The sequence below is a fragment of the Aquarana catesbeiana genome, linkage group LG03 (assembly GCF_042186555.1).
Source record: "Aquarana catesbeiana isolate 2022-GZ linkage group LG03, ASM4218655v1, whole genome shotgun sequence".
NCBI classification, from domain to species: Eukaryota; Metazoa; Chordata; class Amphibia; order Anura; family Ranidae; genus Aquarana; species Aquarana catesbeiana.
Genome location: NC_133326.1, coordinates 668,166,221 through 668,192,085, shown reverse-complemented (window position 1 = coordinate 668,192,085; position 25,865 = coordinate 668,166,221). Strand labels below are relative to the sequence as shown.

General features: G+C 43.3%; 1 protein-coding gene across 2 annotated transcripts in view; it reads right to left on the bottom strand.

Annotated features, from left to right (window-relative positions):
* Positions 1 to 25,865, bottom strand: part of LOC141133461 (uncharacterized) — a 164,106-nt gene that overhangs the window by 74,236 nt on the left and 64,005 nt on the right. For both annotated transcript variants that reach the window (XM_073622848.1, XM_073622849.1), the window contains exons 11-15: positions 24,504 to 24,710; positions 22,817 to 22,932; positions 21,536 to 21,597; positions 6,934 to 7,076; positions 4,896 to 4,952 (exon numbers count right to left, since the gene is read on the bottom strand). In XM_073622848.1, coding sequence (XP_073478949.1) covers positions 4,896 to 4,952; positions 6,934 to 7,076; positions 21,536 to 21,597; positions 22,817 to 22,932; positions 24,504 to 24,710 — 585 coding nt within the window. The remainder of the gene's footprint in view (positions 1 to 4,895; positions 4,953 to 6,933; positions 7,077 to 21,535; positions 21,598 to 22,816; positions 22,933 to 24,503; positions 24,711 to 25,865) is intronic.

Below are 25,865 nucleotides of genomic sequence, written 5' to 3'. Positions count from 1 at the left end.
TGTTTGCTCTTGGTTTAAAGAACATCATTGTATACTAGAGATGTGCAATTCGTTTTGGTCTGAATACAAATTCGGACAAATTTTTGGTTATTTGCATGTTTGGATGAATCAGAATCTCCGAATCAGATAGTAATGAATAGTAATGAATTTAGTTGAAATCCGTTAAAATTAATTTTGTTTATTTGTTTTCTAACGAATGCCAACTTTTCAGAAAGATTAGAATGCAAATTGGTCAAAAAACGATCGACCGTTTCAAATTCTGTGTGAAGAAATAGCTGGTTTTTAAGCAGTAGGCCGGGAAGCTGCCCGCCCACATCCTTAACAACCATGAGTCATCATTTGTCAGCTGGCTTCCCCACTGACAGGTGAATGTAAAGAAAAGAATGCCGGCAAATGCCCGGAAACAGAAAAATTTAAAAAACAGCGTTGCCCCCCCAGCTACATCACCCGGTGGCACCACCGCCTTCTGACGTCACGTGACCTCAGAAGAGGGCGGTGCCACCTGGTGACGTAGCCGGATGGCCCCGCCCCTTGCCTATATACGAACTGTCAAAGTTCGGATCGGGCAGTCGGCAGAAGGCCTCCCAGGAAGCAGAGCGTTTTTTGGATTTGCATTGAGGGACAATATTTTATTTTATTTTTTAAAAATAAAGTACTTGTTAAAAACTGTTTCTTGTGGTTATTACTCTTTGACACTTATTTGATGAATGGGTAGGGGTATGATGTACTCGATACTCATTCACATGGGGGGGCAGGGATCTGGGGGCCCCCTTGTTAAGGGGGGCTTCCAGATTCCGATAAGCCCCCTGTCCACAGACCCCAACAACCACAGCCCAGGGTTGTCCAGAAAAGGCCCTTGTCTCCATCGACATAAAGGGTAAAGCATGTCTCCAGACCTAAACCCTATTAAGCATCTGTGGGGCATCCTCAAATGGAAGGTGGAGGCGCACAAGGTCTCTAACATTCACCAGCTCCGTGATGTCGTCATGGAGGAGTGGAAGAGAACTCAAGCCCAAGAGGGTTAAGGCAGTGCTGGAAAATAATGGTGGCCACACAAAATATTGACACTTTGGACCCAGTTTGGACATTTTCACTTAGGGGTGTACTCACTTTTGTTGCCAGCAGTTTAGACATTAATGGCTGTGTGTTGAGTTATTTTGAGGGGACAGCAAACTTACACTGTTATATAAGCTGTACGCTCACTACTTTACATTGTAGCAAAGTGTCATTTCTTCAGTGTTGTCACTTGAAAAGATATGATAAAATATTTACAAAAATGTGAAGGGTGTACTCACTTTTGTGAGATACTGTATATACATGTAACCCTGTGTGTGTACACCTGAGTACATACACATATGTGTGTTCTTAGTAGCCACTGTCCCCACTTGCATACAGGTACCTGTCATTGTCCTTATGGACAAACTCATCCATTTATCAATTCTTTATGTAAATTTTTTTTATAAAAAATATTTTTTTATGGATAATTTTTTACAAGTTTCCAGGCCCCTCCTCACACTGGTATATGTGTTTTGTGTATTTCATGTAATGTATGATGTATTTTATATAGTGTATATTGTATGTTATATATTTTTTATATATATTTTTCATGCCTGTGGTTGAATACTAGCATTAGCACCTTTTGTAGAGGGCTTGTCCTTTTATATGAGTCCAATTAATACTATTGTTATTTTGTAATACGTTTTTATTGTTTTTCTAAGTTTTTTGAAAGTGTTTTGAAAGTTTTTGAAAGTTTAAAAAAAAAGTCTCCTGAGGAACACTTTGCTATTTGAAACGTATTTGACTCTCAAAATACATTTGATTGATGTATTTTTGCAACAATGTTGTCATCTACTGAACCTGGTTTAATCATCCAAATCCCCCGTTATTGCTAATTCCCTTGTGTGGCTAACTTTAACCAGTGTCCGTGCTGGGATCTGCCGTCCCCCAGCACAGTCACATAAATAGCATCTTGAAGGCACTGCCACCCCAGGCCTGTAGAAGGAGCTGATACTCAGAGCGCGTAGCCTGCTAGCCCTTTTTCTTCCACTGCCACAGCTCCCCCGGATGTAATCCTGCTGTCCGTGACATCACATCAGTGCATTCCATGCTGGTTCCGTTTGCCTTCCTGGTGGCCAGATGACGTGCTGAGGACATATCACCTATGCAGCAACGCACTGGAGCCCTCTCCAGACAACAGGAGCCCCTTGGACCACTGGATAACAGATGAGCTTATATCTTTTTTATCTCTTGTGAGTTTTCTCATGTACCATGTCATTGAAACGCTGATCTTAATACTGCACTTAGGTGGCGCTTCCTTTGTTCTCCCCTTTTATCTGACCTGCAGGGCTGCATGCTCGGATAAGGGTCTAGTATTGATTTTGGGGGGACCCTAAGCAATTTTTATTTTTAATTTTGGAATAGGGTTCCCCTTATAATCCATAACAGACCAAAGGGCCTGGTATGGACTGGGGGGGGTACCCCATGTAGTTTTTTTCTTTATTTTTTTTATGTGATTTTGATTTAAAAATTTTTATTTACTTTAGAAACATTACGTTTGCTGCAGCATGTGTTATACATGTTACAGATGTGCCACTTTGCAGACAGACTAAGGTAACTCCCCAGGCACTATTTTTAAAGGAATTTTTCATTTTTATTTTACACCTAAAGTGGGGTTCCCACTTTAAGTGAAACAATAAAAATGAAAAATTCTTTTAAATATAGTGCCTGGGGGCTCCCCTTAGTCTGCCTGTAAAGTGGTGCTTCTGTAGCATGTATAGCATATGCTGAACCAAAAATGACATTTCTAAAGAAAAGAAAATGCATGAAATGACATTTAAATTGCCGGAAATACAATACCATTGCCTGCAATAGAAAAATGTTTATAAAAATGGTGTGGGCTCCCCCAAAATCCCTACCAGACCCTTATCCTAGCATGCACCCCGGAAGGTTAGGAAATGGGGGGGGGTTGTTTATTTATTTATTTTTATGTATTTGTTAACAATTTGTCAAAAACTGTCTCTGTATTTTATTATATTTTGGAGAATGGGTACAGGTACTATTCACATAGGGGGGTGGGATCTGAGGGCCCCATTGTTAAAGCTAGCTTCCAGATTCTGATAAGCCCCCCCACTTGCAGACCCCAACAACCACAGACCAGGGTCATCAGGAAGAGGCCCTTGTCCCCATCAACATAGGAACAAGATGCTTTGGGGTGGGGGGGCAGAGCAAAGCACCCACCCCCCATGTATGTGGCCCGGTATGGTTTAGGAGGGGGGGGCACTCGCTGATCCCCCCCTTTCCTGACCTGCTGAGCTGCATACTTGCATAAGGGTACATTTTTTTTTTTATATTATATTTTATATTATATTCGCGTGGGGTTCCCCTTTGCCGTTTCTTTAAACATATTTCTATTGCCGAGCAATTGCCGGCATTGTTTTCTTTACATTCATCTGTCAGTGGGGAAGCTCGCTGACAGATGAAAACTCATGGTTGTTAGGGAGGCAGGCAGCCGGCTTCCTGGTCCGTTGCTTAACAACCAGCTATTTCTTCACACAGAATTCAAATCGGTCGATCATTTTTTGATTGATCCAAATCCTAATAATTTCCTAATAGTTCGTAACATAACAAATCTGAAAGGAAACAAATTTACAAGTATACTTGTGCAGTAAAGTTGTGTGCACCAAAGCACCACACAATTGCCCTCTTATTGCCATAGCTGCCGTTAAACATAGGCAATTCCCATTATTTGAAAAATGTAGGGCAGGCCTAAAGCGAGAGGCAGATATATTATGGATGTGCAGGTTCTGCAGGATAAAGCGATGTTCACCATTCAGAGGCAAGGCACGTCTGCCTTTTCATTCTCAGAGTGTTCATGTTTTACAGCTACAGCATGTGCAGGCCATAGTAAAGTGACTAACAAAACCATTCTCTTTTTCCTCTTCCCAGGCACAGAACAACTAGTTGTCTGCAACAGTTGCTAATGCGCCATTTTCCTACTCTTCTGCTAATCCCGCCATTGCCACAAACTGCATTGAGGTGCCAAGAAATTATTTAATCACAAGATCTTTGGCTTGTTGCAGAAGGATGATTTTCATCATATGCCAGTTCCCCCTTTTAGATATTGAGGATAAGGAAGATAATGCAATGACCATAAAGGGAGGGGAGAGTGAGTGTGTGGGCAGGCATACGACACCTCCTCCTTTTGGGAAGTTGTCAAATAATGACCATAGTAGGTTGCTGCAGTGTGACGTGGCTCCCCCTTGTTGCAGGACCATACTGGGGCCCAACTTGCACAAAGGCAATGCATTCAGAAAACACCCCTGGATATCATATTTTAGGAATGGTGGGAACTTGTGCACACAATGCTGGAGAAAAAGAATAAAAAAAGACATAATCCCATTAAAGACCAAGAAAGGAAATACTGGGGAAGGCTTTTTTTTTAATGACACTATCATGAAAACACGATGCTTGATATAAAGCATTGGCAGTCAAAGGGTTAAACCACTGCTGTGGTCTTCTGTCCCTGTTGGTAAGATCCCTGCACACCAGCTTTGGCTTCCCAATCTGCCTGATGGCATTATTAGTTATTTTCTATTACGGAGAATGTAATGAGAGGAGCGGGAACCCAGAAAGGTCATCAGGAACACCAAATACTCCCAAGTAGATGGCAATAGAGTTGGCAATTTTAACAGGAAGATCTCAATGTTGGAATATCCATGATATATAAGACTGGCTGATTTAGTTTACAAGCTCCTCGTGCTACTGAATAATACTTTAGAGCATACTCATCCTTTAAAAGGTATTACTTTAATGATACCTTTAACTGGTTTACCAGTCTGTTTATAAGAGCGAGATAGAGAGAGAGAGATAGAGAGAGAGAGAGAGAGAGAGAATACCTGTTGGATCACGTACTGTCCCGGGCTCAAAACTTGTTAAATTGAAGCAGAACTTATCTGTAAAATAAAAAAGGTACAATGTTATAGTATATTAAAACAATAGTTTATTAAAGAGGAGATTTGAGATTTGTTTGCTTATGTCTTCTGAGAATGTCTTAGTACATAGATACCTGCACTATGGCCTTCATAAAGAAAAACATCCAGAGAGAATGCTAATATTTTTAGAAATAGGTTACTAATAGCAGCCATCATTTTTCTTACCAAAGGTTCCCTTTGGGAAAAAAAGAATCCATGCATAATGTTACCTATTTTAAATACACTACGGGTCGTCATCTGTACAATTTAAAACCTAACTCCAATTTCGTGGCAAAAAAAATAACATAGCAAATACAATTGCTACACATGCCATATTCTAATTTAATGTTGTTAAAAATGTCCTTTCTTTTTATTCTGTAGAGCTGTAATTTTCTGTAAAAAAATCAATAGAATATGGAAACCTGGATGTATTCTATACACTGTTGGTGTACAAAACGCCCCAGAAATGTAATTTTCTGCTTGTGTGATTGGCTCACTGATTTCCCCAGAAGTCTGCACTAAGATATAAGTCAGTCCCTGCAATAGGAATTTCGTTTTTGGTAAAATACTCATAGTTACATATAGTTACATAGTTACATAGTAGGTGAGGTTGAAAAAAGACACAAGTCCATCAAATCCCCAAAGGTTAAATGCTTATAAATGGATGTAGACTCTGTAACTTTATCCATTGCGCTTATGCCGCGTACACACGACTGGACTTTCTGACAGAAAAGGTCAGACGGAATCATTCCGTCGGACATTCCGATCATGTGTGGGCTTCATCTGACTTTTTCTTTCTAAAATTCTGATGGACCTAGAAATAGAACATGTTTCAAATCTTTCCGATGGACTCAATCCCTATCGGGAAAACCATTTGTCTGTATGCTAGTCCGATGGACCAAAAACGACGCAAGGGCAGCTATTGGCTACTGGCTATTGAACTTCCTTTTTCTAGTCCCATCGTACGTCATCGCGTTGTAAACGAACAGACTTTGGTGTGATCGTGTGTAGGCAAGTCTGTTTCAGCGGAACTCCGTCGGAAAGACCGTCAGAGTCTACTCTGAGGGAAAGTCTGGTCGTATGTACGCGTCTTTAGAGATGAGCTTTGTATTAGTGGACCATACGTTTGACACAACCCAGCCTTTTCGCTGTCTGGGAATGGGCAAACAAGCTAGCTAGATTTGGCCTGTTTAGTAGTCTGAACTTCTAGATGATGCAGTCAGAAGTCTGTAATTTAGAAGCGATATTATCACTGTCCTTAAATCACAGATTCTTACTGGCTTGCTTCAAATTGCAAACAAGCCAAAGATGATCATGGTGACACCATTGATGAAATATGGCCATGACAATATTTAGTCAGTGATGTCATCCAGGTCCCCAGAGCTGTCATTTACATTTACATTACAGCAGTTCTGAAGAACTGTCATTTGTAGCAGGAGTAGCAGTGGGTTGTTGTGTCATTCAGATATGCTCATCATGATTAAAGCTGGATCCTGATCATCACTGGACAACATGATTGATGTTGAATTTACATCTTGGGACATTTTTTGGGAGTTTACTAAAGGACTTATACATTCTGATTGTTTTTATTTACTTTTTCTCTTTTTTTGTGAATGATTAACAAGGGATACTATGTACACAGGCTGTACTCATTCACATAGAGGTGAGAGACAGATATCTGAGGGTCCCCTTATTCTAAAGGGGGCTTCCAAACTCCAAAAAGGCCCCACTACAGAACCCCACATCCACAGGCTGTGGTGATTAGGCACGTATCCTCATCATGAGGACAAGGTGAAGTTTCAGGGGAAGGTTTGCCAGTCCTCCTTGTCCCCACAACACTTGCTGTACCCCTTTCCTTTTATCCTAAAAATAGAGTATGCTTATTTATTTTTTTATTGTGTACTGTCTCATTAGGAAAAAATCCAAGATACAAGATTTAGTAAACACATTTGAGCATACTTACTGTTATCTATTGATGGATCAGTGGTGCAATTTATTTGATATATGATAGCATTTAGAATTTTGACATAGATTTCTTTATCATGTTCAGCAGTTTGAAAATTAGATAGAATGTAAACCAAGTGCTCCACAACAATACTTCCATTGCTGCAAGAAAAAAAAATCAATTAAAATTGTAAATATGTACCAAAACACAACAAAGAACACCACCACAAAACAAGTAAGCTCCTAAGATGAGCTGGCTAATGCTGTATGGGAATAACCACTAGTATAGAAAAGACAGAAAAGACTCAAAATTTACCACTGAGCACATATGAATTTTTTTTTTACTTTCCAAAGTGTTTTTTACTTTGTTCAGCTGCTCTTATAGTCAAGGCACCACTACCAAAGGGCACAGTTGGAATATTTCCACGGTACCCAGGCATGAGAGCAGGTGGGATGTAGGTGGCATTGTTGTGGGTGATCAATGTGCCGCCACTGCTGGACATCTATCACCTGGTGCCGTGACCAAGGTGACTCACAGGGAAACCCAAGACCCTTGGCTGGACGCTTCATACACATTGCGAATGTGTATGCTCCTAATGTAGCACAGGCTTCCTTTTTTGCGGCCTTCTTTAAAATCCTTGAAAGATATTCTTCAGCCCATATGTTTGTGGGCGGTGACTTTAACCTTGTGGCCCACCCCCAGATAGACACTGCCTCACTTCTCTCTAAAGCATTCCCCAAATCACTGACCAAAACACTACAGTCCTTCCAATTGACTGATGCCTGGCGTTCACATAACTTAGGAGCTAAGGACTACACCTTTTGTTTCCACCCCCATGACTCTTTTGCCAGGTTGGACAACATTTTTTGTACCCCCATTATCTTAGCCAACTCCACAAACTCTGAAATCCATCTCTGCCCACGGTCTGACCATAACATTGTAACCCTATCTACTACTCTAATTGGTTTGTCAGACACTCCCTACACATGGGGTTAAAATGATTCTTTGCTTATGGATCACATCACCCGCCATTAAATTTCTACTGCTATCCAAGAGTACTGTACTTTAAATTCCACACCAGATATATCCCCTGGTACTCTGTGGGTGGCTCACAAGGCGGTTTTAAGAGGCCGTCTCATCAGTATTGCCTCAGAGATATTATAAAGAGCGTTGGCAACAAATTTATGCGTTAACCACAGAATTCGATAAACTACAAATTGGAAACCCAACATTATCCAATAGACAATTAGTAGCTCAGAAATGGTTAGAATTAAATACCCTGTTATCAGCCAAAGTGGAAAAATCCCTCCAATGGTCCAAAGCCAAATTTCTCCTACATAGTAACTCGGCGTCCTCCATGTTCACCTGTAAACATAACCATATCTTGCATCCCCCCATCTATATAAACTCCACAATGCCACAGGTAATATGGTATCGCTCCTTAAGGATGTCCTTAATATTTTTGAAAACATCTATTCCACTCTACCCGCCCACCCCCACTCCTCCCCTTCACAAGCATCATTCGACTGGCTAACCTCCCTTCCTATGCCTGCCTTGTCATCTTCTCAACTAGAATCTCTCAATGCTCCCTTTACAGAGGAAGAATTACTTGGAGTAATCAAGTCCTTAAAACGTTTGGTAGCTCAGGGCCCAGATGGGTTTACTGGCAGTTATTATAAACTCTATGCCTCTATTTTAACCCCACACTTAACCACTATGTTTAACAAAATCCTTAATGGTGATCACTTCCCAAATGAAATGACCTTGGACAACATGTCTCTATTGCCCAAACCTCTTAAAGACCACTCACTCCCACAAAACTACAGACCGATATCGGTCATTAACAATGATCTTAAAATTTTTAGTCATGCTTTGGATGATAGACTGGCTAATATTATTGAAACTCTGACCTCTTCTGATCAATCAGGATTCGTTCCAATTAGACTTATCACAGATAATATCTGTCTGACTATGAATGTTCTGCAAGATGCTAACCTCCATAAAAAGCAATTCTGTCAGGAAAGGTTCCATCTGCTGGTAATATCTATCATTTAGCGTGCAGTACTGAGGTCCACCAGCAGGTGTCTCCTGGCAGTTTGGAACTGTCAGGAGAGTTTTCCCTGCTGGGGTTATGTCATCCTAGGGCCGCAGTACTGGCGTCCATCAGCGGATGAATTATGGCAGTGTGGAGCAGATATTACCTTCCGCAGTCAGGCATCACCTGAGCTTGATAGCAGCTAATAGTATAAATACCCGGCAAGTGCACACACACCTTGCCCTGGTATTGTCCTTGTGCCCTGACCTGCATCCTGTTTACCTGTGATCCTGATCCTGAACCTGAACCCTGATTCCTGTATCCTGTATCCTGAACCTGTTTGTATCTGTTCCTGTATCCCTGTATCCTTGCCCTGCAGCCTGATCCCTTCCACCTTGTCCTTGTCTGTTTACTCCTGGCTCCCATCTGCTGATCTCCTGTTTATGACCTGACCTGGCTTGACTACGATTCTGGTATTCCCTTTTACTATATATGCTGGTTGGTTTGTTATCACTGTTTGATTGTTTGGTTTTCTCACTCTGTTTTGTATTGGTGGTGTATTCATGTTTATATGCATTTACCTTAATAAACTTACTCATTTTTTTTCACCTATTTATGTTTGGTTCACTCTGTCGCAGTCACACAGTTCTGGTCACATCTGGTTTATGACAGAATCCCAGGACCATCCTTGACCAGAAGTGGCTGCACAGGGGAAACATTTTTGATTCAATTTGTTTGCAAACATGAATGCCAATGAGGTTATTTATGTTTCTCTGATGGCATCTCAAAGTGGTGAATATTGTCACCAGGCTTTGAAATTATGGTCTAGTGATCAGTTGTTTGAAACTATCCTTTTGGCTCACTCCCTGGTCGATCAGGGTTAAATACTGTTTGGGGAGGTGCAGCCTTTGATCAAGATCTGTACTGAGCTGGTCCTGCCCTGTATTCCAGAGGGCCATGATGATTTCTCTCCTCCTTTTAGTATAAATCAGGTTGTATCCCTAGTGTGGCAATTTGAAGATGATCCCGCCGATTTATGTGAGCACTACTCAGCCTGTTCCCCACGGGTGATTGCTGAGTGCATTGTGTCTGCTCAGTCTTTTGTTAGATAGAGAGAATTAAAACTACAGTTTGTACAACCTATACTTTCGGCATGGTCTGACATGATGCAATCAGCCCCAGCCAAACAAACCACCTCTGCCATCAGACACCAGCCTACCCAAATGTATGTTTCCCCATCACCCATGTCAACCTCAGTCGCAGCCCAGTATACACTGCTCCCAACCAAATACCCATATCCAGTCACTGCTCCCTGTACCTATCCTGCATTCAACCCACCTGCCTCTTCTCAGCTGCCTACAAACCCACAAGAACTTCCCCCAGCTACTGTTTGCTCTTCTCTCCCATATTTCAATCCTCCTTTCCATTCTGCTGCACCCCTTGCCTACAGTCCTGCAGTCACCTAGAGAGCTTCAGTGGCTAAGCCAAAGAAAAAACAAAAGTTTTTTCCAACCAAAATGATCCTGCCATTAGCCCAACCAGCCTCCACACCCACCAATCTGTCCCAGCTTGAAGTTCTGGTGCCAGTATCCCAGTCTGAAGTGTTGGTGCTAGTGCTCCAGCCTGAAGTGCCAGAGCTCCAGCCTGAAGTGCCAGAGCTCCAGCCTGGAGTGCCAGAGTTCCAGCCTGAAGTGCCAGAGTTCCAGCCTGAAGTGCCAGAGTTCCAGCCTGAAGTGCAAGAGTTCCAGCCCGAAGTGCCAGAGTTACAGCCTGATGTGTTCTTGTCTGCTGCCCAGCCTGATGTGTTCCTGTCTGCTGCCCAGCTTGATGTGCCTGCTGCCCAGCTTGATGTGCCTGTGCCTGCTGCCCAGCTTGATGTGCCTGTGCCTACTGCCCAGCTTGATGTGCCTGCTGCCCTGCTTGATGTGCCCATGCCTGCTGCCCAGCTTGATGTGCCCATGCCTATTGCCCAGTTTGTTATGCTTGTTGCCCAGTTCGATGTGCCTGCTGTTTGACTTGATGTGCCTGCTGCCCAGCTCGATGTGCCTGCTACTCAGCTTGAGGTTCCTGTGCCTGCTACCCAGATTGACGTAATTATTGCCCAGCCTGATGTGTCTGTACCTGCTGCTCAGCTTGAGCTGCATTTGGCCCGGTTAAAAGCCATGGACCTTCCTTATGCCCAACCTGATGTGACTCTGCCCGCTGCCCGGCTTGACACCATGGACTTTCCCCAGCAATGGCTAGTTGGAGCGTCCAGAGGTCTCTCCTTCAAGGGGGGGTACTGTCAGGAAAGGTTCCATCCGCTGGTAATATCTATCATTTGGCGTGCAGTACTGAGGTCTACCAGCAGGTGTCTCCTGGCAGTTTGGAACTGTCAGGAGAGCTTTCCCCTGCTGGAGTTATGTCATCTTTGGGCTGCAGTACTGGTGTCCACCAGTGGATGGATCCTGGCAGTGTGGAGCAGATATTACCTTCTGCAGTCAGGCATCACCTGAGCTTTATAGCAGCTAATAGTATAAATACCCGGAAAGTGCATACACACCTTGCCCTGGTATTGTCCTTGTGCCCTGACCTGCATCCTGTTTACCTGTGATCCTGATCCTGAACCTGAACCCTGATTCCTGTATCCCGTATCCTGAACCTGTTTGTATCTGTTCCTGTATCCCTGTATCCTTGCCCTGCAGCCTGATTCCTTCCACCTTGTCCTTATCTGTTTACTCCTGGCCCCCATCTGCTGATCTCCTGTTTATGACCCTCGCCTGGCTTGACTAGAATTCTGGTATCCCCTTTTGCTATATATGCTGGTTGGTTTGTTATCACTGCCTGGTTGTTTGGTTTTCTCTGTTTTGTATTGGTGGTATATTCACATTTATATGCATTTACCTTAATAAACTTACTTACTTTTTTTCAGGGCTTTTTTTCTCAGAAAATAGGTGCAGGAACTCACCCTCCCCTGCCAACTCTCCAACCTCAATTCTGTCGTTCAACGGGGAGAGAAATAAAGCGCGTAGGCCCAAAAGGCACAGAGCGCGGCACTTAGGAGCGCATAACACACAGGGCTCAGGAAAGTGTACTCTGCAGTGATGAGGTGTGTGTTTCACACAGGGCACAGAAAAAAAAAAAAAAATTGGCGGACAGCACTTACATATCTCCCCCAATGTAAACATCTATTGCTCACCTCTGTGCCCCCCATTCAAACCTCACCTTGTCCACAGCTGACCTATGCCCCCTTCCACAGCTCACCTCTTCTTCCCCCCGTCTGCAGCTAACTTCTTCTTCCCTCCATCCACAGCTCACCTCTTCTTTCCCCTGTCCACAGCTCACCTCTTCTTTCCCCTGTCCACAGCTCACCTCTTCTTTCCCCTGTCCACAGCTCACCTCTTCTTTCCCCTGTCCACAGCTCACTTCTTTCCCCTGTCCACAGCTCACCTCTTTCCCCTGTCCACAGCTCACCTCTTTCCACTGTCTACAGCTCACCTCTTTCCCCTTATCACAGCTCCGCTCTTTCCCCTTATCACAGCTCACTTCTTTCCCCTGTCCACAGCTCACCTCTTCTTCCCCCCATCCGTAGCTCACTTCTTCTTCCCCCCATCCGCAGCTCACTTCTTTTTCCCCCCATCCGCAGCTCACTTCTTCTTTACCCTGTCCACAGCTCACTTCTTCCCTCCTGTCCACAGCTAACCTCTTCTTCCCTTCTGTCCACAGCTCACCTCTTCTTCCCTCCTGTCCACGGCTCACCTCTTCTTCCCTCCTGTTCACGGCTCACCTCTTCTTCCCTCCTGTCCACGGCTCACCACTTCTTCCCTCCTATCCATGGCTCACCTCTTCGTCCCTCCTGTCCACAGCTCACCTCTTCTTCCCTCCTGTCCACAGCTCACCTCTTCTTCCCTCCTGTCCACAGCTCACCTCTTCTTCCCTCCTGTCCATGGCTCATCACTTCTTCCCTCCTATCCACAGCTCACCTCTTCTACCCTCCTGTCCACAGCTCACCTCTCCTTTCCTCCTGTCCACGGCTCACCTCTTCTTCCCTCCTGTCCACGGCTCACCTCTTCTTCCCTCTTGTCCACAGCTCACCTCTTCTTCCCTCCTGTCCACAGCTCACCTCTTCTTCTCTCCTGTCCACGGCTCACCTTTTCTTCTCTCCTGTCCATGGCTCACCTCATCTTCCCTCCTGCTAATGGCTCACCTCTTCTTCCCTCCTGTCCATGGCTCACCTCTTTTTCTCTCCTGTCCATGGCTCACCTCTTCTTCCCTCCTGTCCATGGCTCACCTCTTCTTCTCCTTGTAGCTCATCTCTTCTTCCCTCAGTCCACAGGTCACCACTTCTTCCCTTCATTCGCTACTCACCACTTCTTCCCTCTGTCCGCAACACACCTCTTCTTTCCCCTGTCCCTCCTCAATTCTGCACCTCCGTGTCCCCATGTCATCTTAGCACCCCCCACAACTCACCTTTTTACCCCCTGTCAACAACTCAACTATGCAGCCCCCACATCTACAGCTTACACTCCCAGTCCACAACTACAGCTTGCCTCTACCCCCCTCCCACATTTCACTACTGCACCCCTATCTACAGATTACCCCAATCCACAGCTTTCATCTCTGCAGCTCTCCAACTTTCACCTCTTCACCCCCTGTCACCTTCAAACAACCTGCCAAACCCCCCTTACCAGCTCTTGCCACTGTACCACCTGCCCGCCCTCCCCACTTCTCAGCACTTTGCACAATCTCTCCCCCTTTCCAGCTCTAACAACTTCACCCCCCTCTTCACAAATTAACCCCCACTGCGGTCCACAGGTGTCACTTCCCCCTGCAGGTGCCACTCGCTCTGCACCCCCCCTTCTCTCCCCTCCCCTCCATCATTTCCAGTGCACTCACCCCCCTCTCCAGGCTTTTTTCCACACTGCAGTTCTGGCCGAACATTTCACTCGACTCTGAGCTGCACAAGTCTGACAGGGAGGTAGGGCTGGCCGGGACGGGAGCTGCTGGGCAGAACATGAACCACTGGGCATGGCGGGATGGAAGCAGCTGGGCGGGACAGGAGCCACTGGGCAGGACAGGAGCCACTGGGCAGGGCGGGACGGGAACAACAACTCCCAAAAAGTAGAACAAAATGCAGCGGTCGCGGCGTGGGACTCGGGGCACTGACTGACATATAAACATGTCCTGACAATAGGGCACAAAAGCCGGTGGAGGAAGCGAGTAGTGCAAAAACCTCCTCTACCGCCTTCTATGTTCAGTGACTGGATGGAGAGGACAGGGCTGCCAGAGGTGGCGTAACGCCGTTCCGCCACGTTCCAGCAGAAAAAAACCCCTGCTTTTTTTCACCTATTTATGTTTGGTTCACGTTTGGCAAATTCGAAAGCCGCAGAACACCCTTTAAAAGTCTATGGGAGAAATCAAAAGTGCTAATTTTAAAATCTTATATGCATGGTATTGTCATAAAAAGTGTTTGGGGACCTGGGTCCTGCCCCAGGGGACATGTATCAATGCAAAAAAAAGTTTTAAAAACGGCTGGTTTTTTGGGAGCAGTGATTTTAATAAAGCTTAAAGTGAAACAATAAAAATGAAATATTCCTTTAAATTTCGTACCTGGGGGTGTCTCTAGTATGCCTGTAAAGTGGCGCTTTTTTCCGTGTTTAGAATAGTCTGACAGCAAAATGACATTTCTAAAGGGAAAAAAAAGTCATGAAGTAATAGAAGGTGTTGGCTATAGTAAATTGTCTATGAGAGAAATCAAAAGTGCTAATTTTAAGGGTTAATATGCAAGTTATTGTCATAAAAAGTGTTTGGGGACCTGGGTCCTGCCCCAAGGGACATGTATCAATGCAAAAAAAGTTTTAAAAATGGCCTTTTTTTGGGAGCAAAATGACATTTCTAAAGGGAAAAAAAGTTATGAAGTAATAGCAGTGTCGGCTATAGTGAATTGTCTATGGGAGAAATCAAAAGTGCTAATTTTAAGGGTTAATATGCAAGTTATTGTCATAAAAAGTGTTTGGGGACCTGGGTCCTGCCCCAAGGGACATGTATCAATGCAAAAAAAAGTTTTAAAAAGGGCTGTTTTTTCAGAAGCATTGATTTTAATAATGCTTAAAGTGAAACAATAAAAGTGTAATATTCCTTTAAATTTGATACTTGGGGGGTGTCTATAGTATGCCTGTAAAGGGGCGCATGTTTCCTGTATTTAGAACAGTCTGACAGCAAAATGAGATTTGTAAAGGAAAAAAAGTAATTTAAAACTACTTGTGGCTATAATGAATTGTCGGTCAATTCACAATGCACATAAAAGTTCATTGATAAAAACGGCATGGGATTTCCCCACAGGGGAACCCCAAAGCAAAATTAAAAAAAAAAAGGGCGTGGGGGTCCCCCTCAAAATCCATACCAGAATCTTTAGGTCTGGTATGGATTTTAAGGGGAACCCAGTGCCAAAATTTAAAAAAAATGGCTTACCAGACCCTTATCCGAGCACGCAACCTGGCAGGCCGCAGGAAAAGAGGGGGGATGAGAGAGCGCCCCCTTCCCTCCTGAACCGTACTAGGTCACATGCCCTCAACATTGGGAGGGTGCTTTGGGGTAGCCCCCCAAAGCACCTTGTCCCCATGTTGATGGGGAGAAGGGCCTCATCCCCACAACCCTTGCCCGGTGGTTGTGGGGGTCTGCGGGCGCGGGGCTTATCGGAATCTGGAAGTCCCCTTTAACAAGGGGGCCCCCAGGTCCCGCCCCCCATGTGAATTGGTAATGGGGTACAAATGTACCCCTACCATTTCACAAAAAAAGTGTCAAAAAGGTTAAAAAACACAACGGTTTTTGACAAGTCCTTTATTAATTTCTTCTTCTTTCCGCTTCTTCTTTCATCTTCTTTCTTCTGATCTTCCTTCGGTGTTCTTCTTCTTCCTCCATCTTCTTCTTCTCCATCTTCTTCTTCTCCATCTTCTTCTTCTCCATCTTCTTCTTCCTCCGCTCTTCTCGTCCTGAATCTTCCTCCTGCTTCTTCCCTGCTCCGTCCGCACGATCCGCCTCAGTGGGAGTCTTCCGCCGTGTGACGCTTTGGTTCTTCTGACACCTCTTATATAATGGAAGGCAGGGCCACCCGGTGACCCCGCCCTCCTCTGACGCACGGGGAAAGCCACAGGGAATTTCCTCCATTATATAAGAAGTGTCAGAAGAACCGAAGCGTCACACGGCAGAAGACTCCCACTGAGGCAGATCGTGCAGACAGGCCGGAGGAAAAGCCGGAGGAAGATGCGGGACGAGAAGAGCGGAGGAAGAAGAAGATGGAGAAGAAGAAAATGGAGAAGAAGATGGAGAAAGAAGAAGAACACCGAAGGAAGACCAGAAGAAAGAAGGTGGAAGAAGAAGCGGAACGAAGAAGAAATTAATAAAGGACTTGTTAAAAACCGTCTCTTGTGTTTTTTAACCTTTTTGACACTTTTTTCATGAAATGGTAGGGGTACATCTGTACCCCATTATCAATTCACACAGGGGGGGAGCCATGATCTGGGGGTCCCCTTGTTAAAGGGGGCTTCCAGATTCCGATAAGCCCCCCACCTGCAGACCCCCGCAACCACCGGCAAGGGTTGTGGGGATGAGGCCCTTCTCCCCATCAACATGGGGACAAGGTGCTTTGGGGGGCTACCCCAAAGCACCCTCCCAATGTTGAGGGCATGTGGCCTGGTACTGTTCAGGAGGGGGCGCTCTATCGTCCCCCCCTCTTTTCCTGCAGCCTGCCAGGTTGCGTGCTCAGGAAAGGGTCTGGTACGGATTTTTGGGGGGACCCCACGCCATTTTTTTTTTACATTTTGGCACGGGGTTCCCCTTAATATCCATACCAGACCTGAAGGGCCTGGTATGGAATTTAGGGGGACCCCCACACCATTTTTTTTTTAAATTTTGGCACGGGGTTCCCCTTAATATCCATAACAGACCTGAAGGGCCTGGTATGGAATTTAGGGGGACCCCCACGCATTTTTAAAAAAAATTTTGGTTCGGGGTTCCCCTGTGGGGAAATTCCATGCCGTTTTTATCAATGAACTTTTACGTGTATTGTCGGACCAATTCATTATAGCCGCGAGTAGTTTTAAATTACTTTTTTTCCTTTAGAAATTATATTTTGCAGTCAGACTGTTCTAAATACGGGAAACATGCGCCCCTTTACAGGCATACTATAGACCCCCCCCCAGGTACGAAATTTAAAGGAATATTACACTTTTATTGTTTCACTTTAAGCATTATTAAAATCACTGCTCCCGAAAAAATGGCTGTTTTTAAAACTTTTTTTTGCACTGATACATGTACCCTCAGGTCCCCAAACACTTTTTATGACAATAACTTGCATATTAACCCTTAAAATTAGCACTTTTGATTTCTCCCATGGACAATTCACTATAGCCAACTGCTAATACTTCATGACTTTTTTTTCCCTTTAGAAATGTCATTTTGCTCCCGAAAAAAACGGCCGTTTTTAAAACTTTTTTTTTGCATTGATACATGTCCCCTGGGGCAGGACCCAAGTCCCTAAACACTTTTTATGACAATAACTAGCATATTAACCCTTAAAATTAGCACTGTTGTTTTCTCCCATAGACAATTCACTATACCCGACACCGCTATTACTTCATGACTTTTTTTTTCCTTCAGAAATGTCATTTTGCTCTCGGACTGTTCTAAACACGGGAAAAAAAAGCGCCACTTTACAGGCATACTATAGACACCCCCCAGGTATGAAATTTAAAGGAATATTTCACTTTTATTGTTTCACTTTAAGCTTTATTAAAATCACTGCTACCAAAAAAACGGCCGTTTTTAAAACTTTTTTTTTTTGCACTGATGCATGTCCCCTGGGGCAGGACCCAGGTCCCCATACACTTTTTATGACAATAACTTGCATATAAGTCTTTAAAATGAGCACTTTTGATTATTCATGTTCATGTCCCATAAAGTTTAACGGTTGTTCACGTGTTCGAACAAATTTTTTGCCTGTTCATATGTTCTGGATGCGAACCTAACCGGGGGGTGTTCGGCTCATTCCTACTCCAAAAACAAATCCCACCTTGGGAACACTATCACTATATGCAAATAAGACACTTTTATATCTCTCATTATAGTCTTACCCCATCCTCCCCACCTACATCCTTTGAACAGATCTGCTGTGACTCTCCCAGAGGCAAAGGCCTCATTTCAGTTCTTTGTAAAACTGCAATGGCTTCCTATTTCTCTAGTGAGCTTTCATATAGGAATAAATGAGAAATGGACTGTGATGCACAGTTTGCTCTGGAGGATTGGGACATAATGCTAGATAACCTACGCAAATGTACAAAGTCCCTAGCAGTCAGAGAAATGGCCTATAAGGTATTAACCAGATGGTATCATACCCCCTCCAAACTCCAAGCCATTTTCCCAGGAACATCCGGACTTTGTTTCCGGGGATGCCAGCTCCTGGGTACCTTTAAACACATGTTTTGGGAGTGTAGGCTACTTTCTCCAGTATGGAATAAAATAACCTCTATAGCTTCCGCGATATCAGGTATTCCCCTACAGCTCACAATCTCAATGTGTCTCATTGAAGCGCCAATCCAAAGTGTCGTCCACAAGGCGGAAAGACTTATACACACTATTTGAATATCCACCTTGTGGGATATTTCCCTACATTGGAAGTTCCCAGTAGTGTCCCTATCTTCCATACTAGATAGGTTTGATGCTGTTATGCTAATGGAGATGATTTTGTATACACTACAGGATAAAATGCACCTGTTTGATTGTAAATGGGATCCTTGGAGAACCCATAGGCAGATTCTGCAATCCTAAAAGGATATCTTACCAATTTAAGTTGTCATGCTTTGCAGGAACATACCCTCATGTATACCCCCCCCATTCTTTATATCTTTGCAATCTTTGACAGTGATTGACCCATATTTTGTAATGACTCTTCTGTATGTTTCTAAATTGTTCTTTATTTTTGTATTCAAGAATATCCCTGTGATGTCAATTTTATGTTGTATATTGTCACAAGAATGTATATTTTAAATACCCTAATAAAAAAAAGTTTGCAAACAAAAAAAAATAACCATTTAAAGTGTTGCCAAAATCAAAACGTATTATATACTGCAGCATACTGATACATAGATGAGGTAGCCACCCTAAGACAGTAAATGTGTTACTGACTAAATTACCAGGTACAAATAAAGAGAAATGCATAAATACAGAGAACTAAAAAGCATTAGGTGGAATGACCACAATGTTTACTTGCAAAAATACAGAACTGGCACATTACAAGCAAACAAACTCCCTCCTAAGCTTGAAGCGAAGTTCTACCCAAAAGTGGAACTTCCATTTATCTGATTCTTCCCCTCCTCCGGTGCCACATTTGGCACCTTTCAGGGGGGAGCAGGTACCTATTTTTGATAGGTACACTTTTCCCACTTCTGTTGGACCTCGCCGTGGCAAGGTACGTCAGAAGTTTGGCCCCCTCCTCCTTCCCCTGCTGTCAGGCCGGTAAGAGAGCGAAGAGCGATTCGCACATGTGCAGTAGGAACTCAGCTGCTAAGCCACAAGTCTTCACTGCCGGGTTCCATTACCAGCAATGGCGGCGGCAGCACCCGACATTGGCTGGGGTGCTGACATCACTGGATTCCAGGACAGGTAAGTGTCTGTCAGCAGCTACAGTATGTGTTTTTTTTTGCCGAAACACTGCTTTAAATTAATGTCTACTCTTAGAATCTGTTAATAGGACAAATCCCAAAATCCTAACATACTCCACAAATTTTACTCTGCATTATTTATTAATCCACCAAACATTCTATTTTTTAAATTCGGAAATTCCTCCAGGACCTCTCAGAGCCCAAGCTGACTGAAGCACACATTTAGACAGTCCATGCACACAGATGTAAATTAATACTGCAATTAAACAAACCAAACTGACTTCTGCTCAATATATTACATTTTATGTTTTGGGGTTTGGATATGCTTTAACTGGATTAATGCATAACTGCAGTAACTGGTATATACATATTTTCAGGCAATTCAACCAGCTTTCAATTACCAATATAATAGAATATGATATGATTTCAGTAATATGAAAGTGATTTAAATTGTAAAGGCAACCTAATAGAAATTACACCGGCAAATTTGAGAGACTAAAATAATAATTCTAATTGATTACAAATCTACCAAAACAGAAACCCCTTTTAGTAATCGTTAAGAAAGTCATTGGATTTTTCACTATATGCTTTCTTTAACTCAACCAATGGTGGATTACAAATAGTGAATTATTCATTCAAATCGTTTTAGAAAAAATTGAATCACAATTGAGATCAAATAAATATCAGATGCCCAGTATGCCCAGCTGAACTCTTTTACACCTCAATACTCCATTCCCAAAGTCTGGTCAGGTCAGCCTGGTCAGGTTTCCGTCAGTTTGGTGGCTAATTGCTCCCGTCTACCAATGGAAGGAGCTTCAAGAATCAGCTGGGATGGTCAGGCACTAAAGAATATTTATCCAACCTTAGCCAATCCCTGGGGGGGGGGCAAAGGTGGCTGGAGAGAGGATGAAAGTTTGGGAGGCTTGCTCGGGCTGTTGCCCCTGGGATGCTGGCAGAGTGTGTACTGAATAGTTACTGTTGGTGTTGGGCCTCAGCATGTGATGGGCTAAAGGCCTGAAGGTGATCTGACTAAAGGATATTTTCTGGAGGATATCACCTGTGGACACTGACCTGGAGAAGGATCCTTTTTCTTGCTTATTGAAGAGTGTCACATGGAAGATGTAGTGGGCAGCAGCTGTCCTCGGACATTTTGAGTAATTGCGACCTTGATCTGGGATCCCAGCTATGCTTGGGGAAGTAAGTGCCAGAGGTTGCAGTAGGGACTGAGGCTGCTTGCTTATAGAGTCCCAGGTTAACTGGCCATTCTTTTTTGTCTCCAACAAAGGCTACTGCTATAGGATTTGTGCTAAGAGACTGTCCTCCTGTGGTTGCTAGCGTTTGCAGCATCCTGCACCTTTAACCCTCTCCTTTTCCAATATTATGCAATAAATTCACAAAAAGACACCCCCCCCCAACCACGGCTGTGTTTGCCAGTGTGATTGGAACTGTGTCTGGGTCTGGAAGCTGCTGCACTAAGGCAGGCCATACATGGGTCGAATTTTCTTTAGAAAATCTTATCTAAGAATTTTCGTTCTTATTTTGCACCATTAGTGGGCTGCAGCAGCAGCCGATTTTTGTGCGGCAATCAAATTTGAGTAATCGGACATGTTGGAAATTTTTTGAAAAACAAACAAATTTTCTTATCAATGATGGGAGAATCGTGTGAGAAATGTAATCGAAATAGAAATGCACACGTGCAAGAAAAGAAAATTCCTGGAAAGAAAAGAAGATTCCCAGCCACGAAAATTCTTTTCTGTAGCAACATGAGGTTTGGTTGGCCGAATTTCAAAATCAGTGGTGGCACCATCGGATCACAAAACGCACAAATTTTCTGATTTTCAAAAGAAAATTCTTTTGAAATACAACCATGTATGGCCAGTCTAAGGGAGACCTTTTTCATTCTCAGTGCACCCTGTGGGGGTGAGCGCTACATGTGCCTATTACTCACGAAATTGATAGTATAATGATTTCCACATCCTTTGACAGTATGCTTTTGTAGAACAGTTTCATCTGTAAGGCAAAGAGAGCATTTTAAGAGAAACAGATATATTTCTCCATACCCCTTTAGTCTCCTCATACATCACTAATTACTGACATATAATTATGGATTTCACACCATTTCCTAAAACATACATTTCTTAAATTGAGATCATAATATTTCCTCTTCTCTTGCACCTTCCGCCAACATTTCCATCAAGATCAATAACACAACAATCACTCACTCCCCTTATGTTAGTGTGCTAGGTGTAATCCTGGACTCTGTTCTATCCTATCAGCCCCAAATCACATTACTGTCTAAACTGTGCCACCTTCACGTCTAACATTGCCAAAATTCACACCTTCTTAGCCTCTTATCAAATAAATAGTGTGTAGAGTGGAAAGGAGGGTGGGCCCTTACGCACACAGTCCGCGCATATGCATCCATGATGGCTGAGGTTTCTGCCCTGATAACATGCTTGCTGTGTGCTCCCAGCATAGTGACCAAGCTGTTTCCTACATCTCTTGGCCTCCATTATGATCAGGAGCATTCAGGATGGGCGCCTGATCATGTGACCACTGTGATAGCCAACCACAGTAGCAACAAGAATGGCAATTCTGTCCTGTCCTCCTGCCTTAAGACCTAATTAGGGGACCATGGCAGGTGGGCAAGAAAGGGTTAACCAACAACAACTCCAAGCTACTATTTAACTTGCTTGTTATTTCTCACATCAACTATTGCAACTTCCTCCTCGATGCCCAACTTCTACACAGGCTGTGCTTTTTTTAGCCTACCATGAATGTTTCTAACAGACTCATCCACCTTACCAAGTATCAACCATCAGTATTCACCACCCCTCTCTTCTAATCCCTCCACTTTCTTCCACTCCCCCAGCAAAATAAAATTCAAAATATTTACAACAACATACAAAGCCATCCACAGCTTTTCCCCAAGATTTACCACCAAGCTTATCTCAAAATATCACCCAAAACATCCTCTTTGCTCCTTATAAGACCTCCCACTCAATAGCTCCTCCTTCAGCTCCTCTAATTCTCATCTCCAGAACCTTAAAATTATTCAGGCCACTTTCTGTGTCCTAAGCTGTTGTAGACAGACTCCAAAGGGAGATGTTATTATGCCGCCTGGGCTCACAGTACCCCCACCCCCTCTGGAGGAGCAGAGGAAGGACCTGTAACATCATAGGCCACTAAATAGTGATGAAGAAAACAAATATTAAATAAAAAAAAATACCTGATTCTGAAACTGATTTGTAAAATTGTCATATGTTGTGGTGGTGTTGTCTAAGAGATCTTCTGGAAAAGTTTCATTGATTTTAACAGTCACTTTGATTGTTATATTGACAGCAGCTGTAAAATGATAGAGAGAAAGAGATGCTACTTAAAGAACAAATAATTGCAACATAAACAACTAATGCAAAAAAAGCTGCAGTGAGTTTTCAACGCTATATCTTTGAAAAATTGCTAGCAGGATAGGCTTTAATTACAGAAGAGGCTCTGCATGTCTACAAGTTCTTGTAAAAGATCTTTTATTGTAGCTAGAGACTTATATGTCTAGTCTGCCTTAAAGCCTAAGTGCGGGCAAAAAAAAAAATCAGCATAATGGGCATAACTTACAGTCAGTAGCATGTGTCAATTTTGCTGATCCCTCTTCTTTTGAAATCCTCCTCTGTCCACCCCCCCCCTTCCCACCGCTGCCATAATCTTCCAGTGTTGTGGGGGTTAATAGAGCTAAAGCAATGTCATTGGCTCTCATCTATGTTCTCAGCTATGCCCTCCGTTTTCGCCCACCTCTTCCATTCATAAAAGCTGTACCACACCTTATAAGAATGAAACACAATCTATGAATGGAGGACAGGCAGATGATTGAAAGCTTCCCCCCGTTCATAAATCCTGTTTCATTTCTAGAAGCTGTAGTATGAATGGAGAAGCTGGGCAGGCATAGTTGGGCAATATTGATCGCCTATGACAGCTGCTTAGTTCTATTAACCCCTGCTGCCCTGGGAGATTATGACAGTAGGGGTTGGCATGAACAAATGAGGATTTTGCCTAACAGAAGCAACATCAGCACCCCACTGGCTGTACATTATGTCCCTTGTGTCGAAACCAAGAAAAAGACCAAAAGAAGATGACAGCGACAGAGCAATGAGGGAGAGTGTGGACATTACACTGCTTGAGGAGGATGCTTTAGGAGGTAAGTGTACCATATTGTACAAGTATTCTGTCCATATTTGCTCATTATAACAAGACCCCTCCCATCAAATTACTAGCCAACAAAAGAAATTACACAAATGATGCACTCCTATCAGTAGGAATAGCACAGCAGTTTTTGTTTTTCTGAGTGACCTGTTAACATAGTTTTATTATCTGTTAATCTTACTAGTAGATCAATTGCTTCTCCATTTTCTGTAATAGGGTGACAACTCTGTTCATTCTGCACTGAAATTGAAGGACACTGTTGCCACCATATGGATAAAAACTTCATAAAAGGACTTTGAACTACCTAGATTGTGACAGGATTACTTTAAAGTGGTTCTAAAGTCTAAACATTTTTTTATTTTAATACATTCCTTGCATTAAGGTAAAAAATGTTTAGGCATTGGTTTTGGCTCCTCATTCCCCCTTTTACTTACCTAAATCCTCATTCAATCCATCGCTGTGCACGATTGCAGCTCTTCTCTCCCCTCATTTCCATGTCTCACTGGCCTTGCTGTGGCACCAGGGGCCATTGGCTCCTGCTGCTGTCAATCAAAGCCAGTGATAATGGAGGAGGGGTCCCGCTGTCTGTGTCAATGCACCCAGCAGTGGGGCTCGGGAGCGAGCATACACAAGTGCCACTTCCCATGGGGGCACTGCAAATAGAGGAGGAGCCAGGAGCACCACTGGGGGACCAATATATAGCAGCAGAATTGAGGAATTACCTGGTACAGTGGTTGTAGGAATAAATGATGTATCTACAGTAGAGGAGGAAACAGTTGCTGTAGAAGATTCTGGAGGTTGTTGTTTTGTTGATACAGTAACAGATGTCTCTGAGGATGAAGTAGACGTTGGATTTGAAGTAGAAGAGGTAACAATTGGTGTAGATGGTTCTGAAGGTTGGGATCCTGTTGTTGGAGTAATAGATGTTTCTGTGGACAATGGAACCGAAGCAGAGGAGAAAACAATTGTTATAGAAGATGTTAAAGATAATTGGGCTTCTGATGGTGAAGAATTACTATCTCTATTCAAAGATGTAAACGTTCTATCATAAGTGAAATTTTGGTGTATTGTAGCGACCTAAAATAAAACTAGAAAGTGAACACATGAGATGGCTTCATAGTAACTACATAAAAAATCTTTACCAAAAACTGTTTTCCCCATTTGGGTTGTAACTTAGGTAAGTTTACCTTTTGCCTCTTGCTTGAGAAACAGTTTTGTCTCCCTCCATCGTTATATTGAGACACAAGTGCTACAAGTTAGCGAATCTTCTCCTGACTGCTGACATAACACTAATCTCAATATACAATTATAAATAATCCAACTAAAGTAATGTGGGTCACCATTTCTGTATATTTTTTCAAAGGAAATAAATGGAACATTTGCCTGTGTGTTGTGATAAATGTTTTCAATAGGGTTTTTTTGACATACTGCATGTGCATTTATAAATATATACAAGATAATCTTCCTATTCAGTGCCCCCAATTCCTAGCTTCTATCCAAGATTATTTTCTCTTCAAAATGGCTATAAGTGGAGATGAGGTTTATATTTCCAGTAAATTTGTGGTGAAATTTGGTGGACTGAACGTTACAGGACCCATAACATACTGCCTGACCTTTCAACTGTGCGGGTTTCCTGCAACCTGTTGTCAGTCTGTGTAGGGACAGGTAGTTTGCTATATTGTGTCACATTGCAAAAATGTGTGGGATTTCAGATTGGTGGGCTTGCCTCATAAAAATCAAACCCCCTTCTTCTTGTATTCACAGTATAAGGCCCAACAGTTCTTTTGATGCTAACATTTTGTGTGTATGTAAATGTAGTTGCCATTGAGCTGCTGAACCCACCCACCCCCCCTTTTCCCAAAGTGTTTGAAGCCTAGTACACAGGTTTTTTTTTTTTTCATTCAACCCAGCTCAGGTTGGAGCCGTTATACTAACAATCCAATGTTAGTACAGTGATCTTCCCTGCTGTTCTATTGTGTTCTGACAGAGGGGCGGCCCCCCACCAGAACACTCTGGTCAGTCATTGGCTGAGAATGCTGATCCGGAGACCGTTGGCTGCTGGTTGTTCAGCATGATCGTCCGTC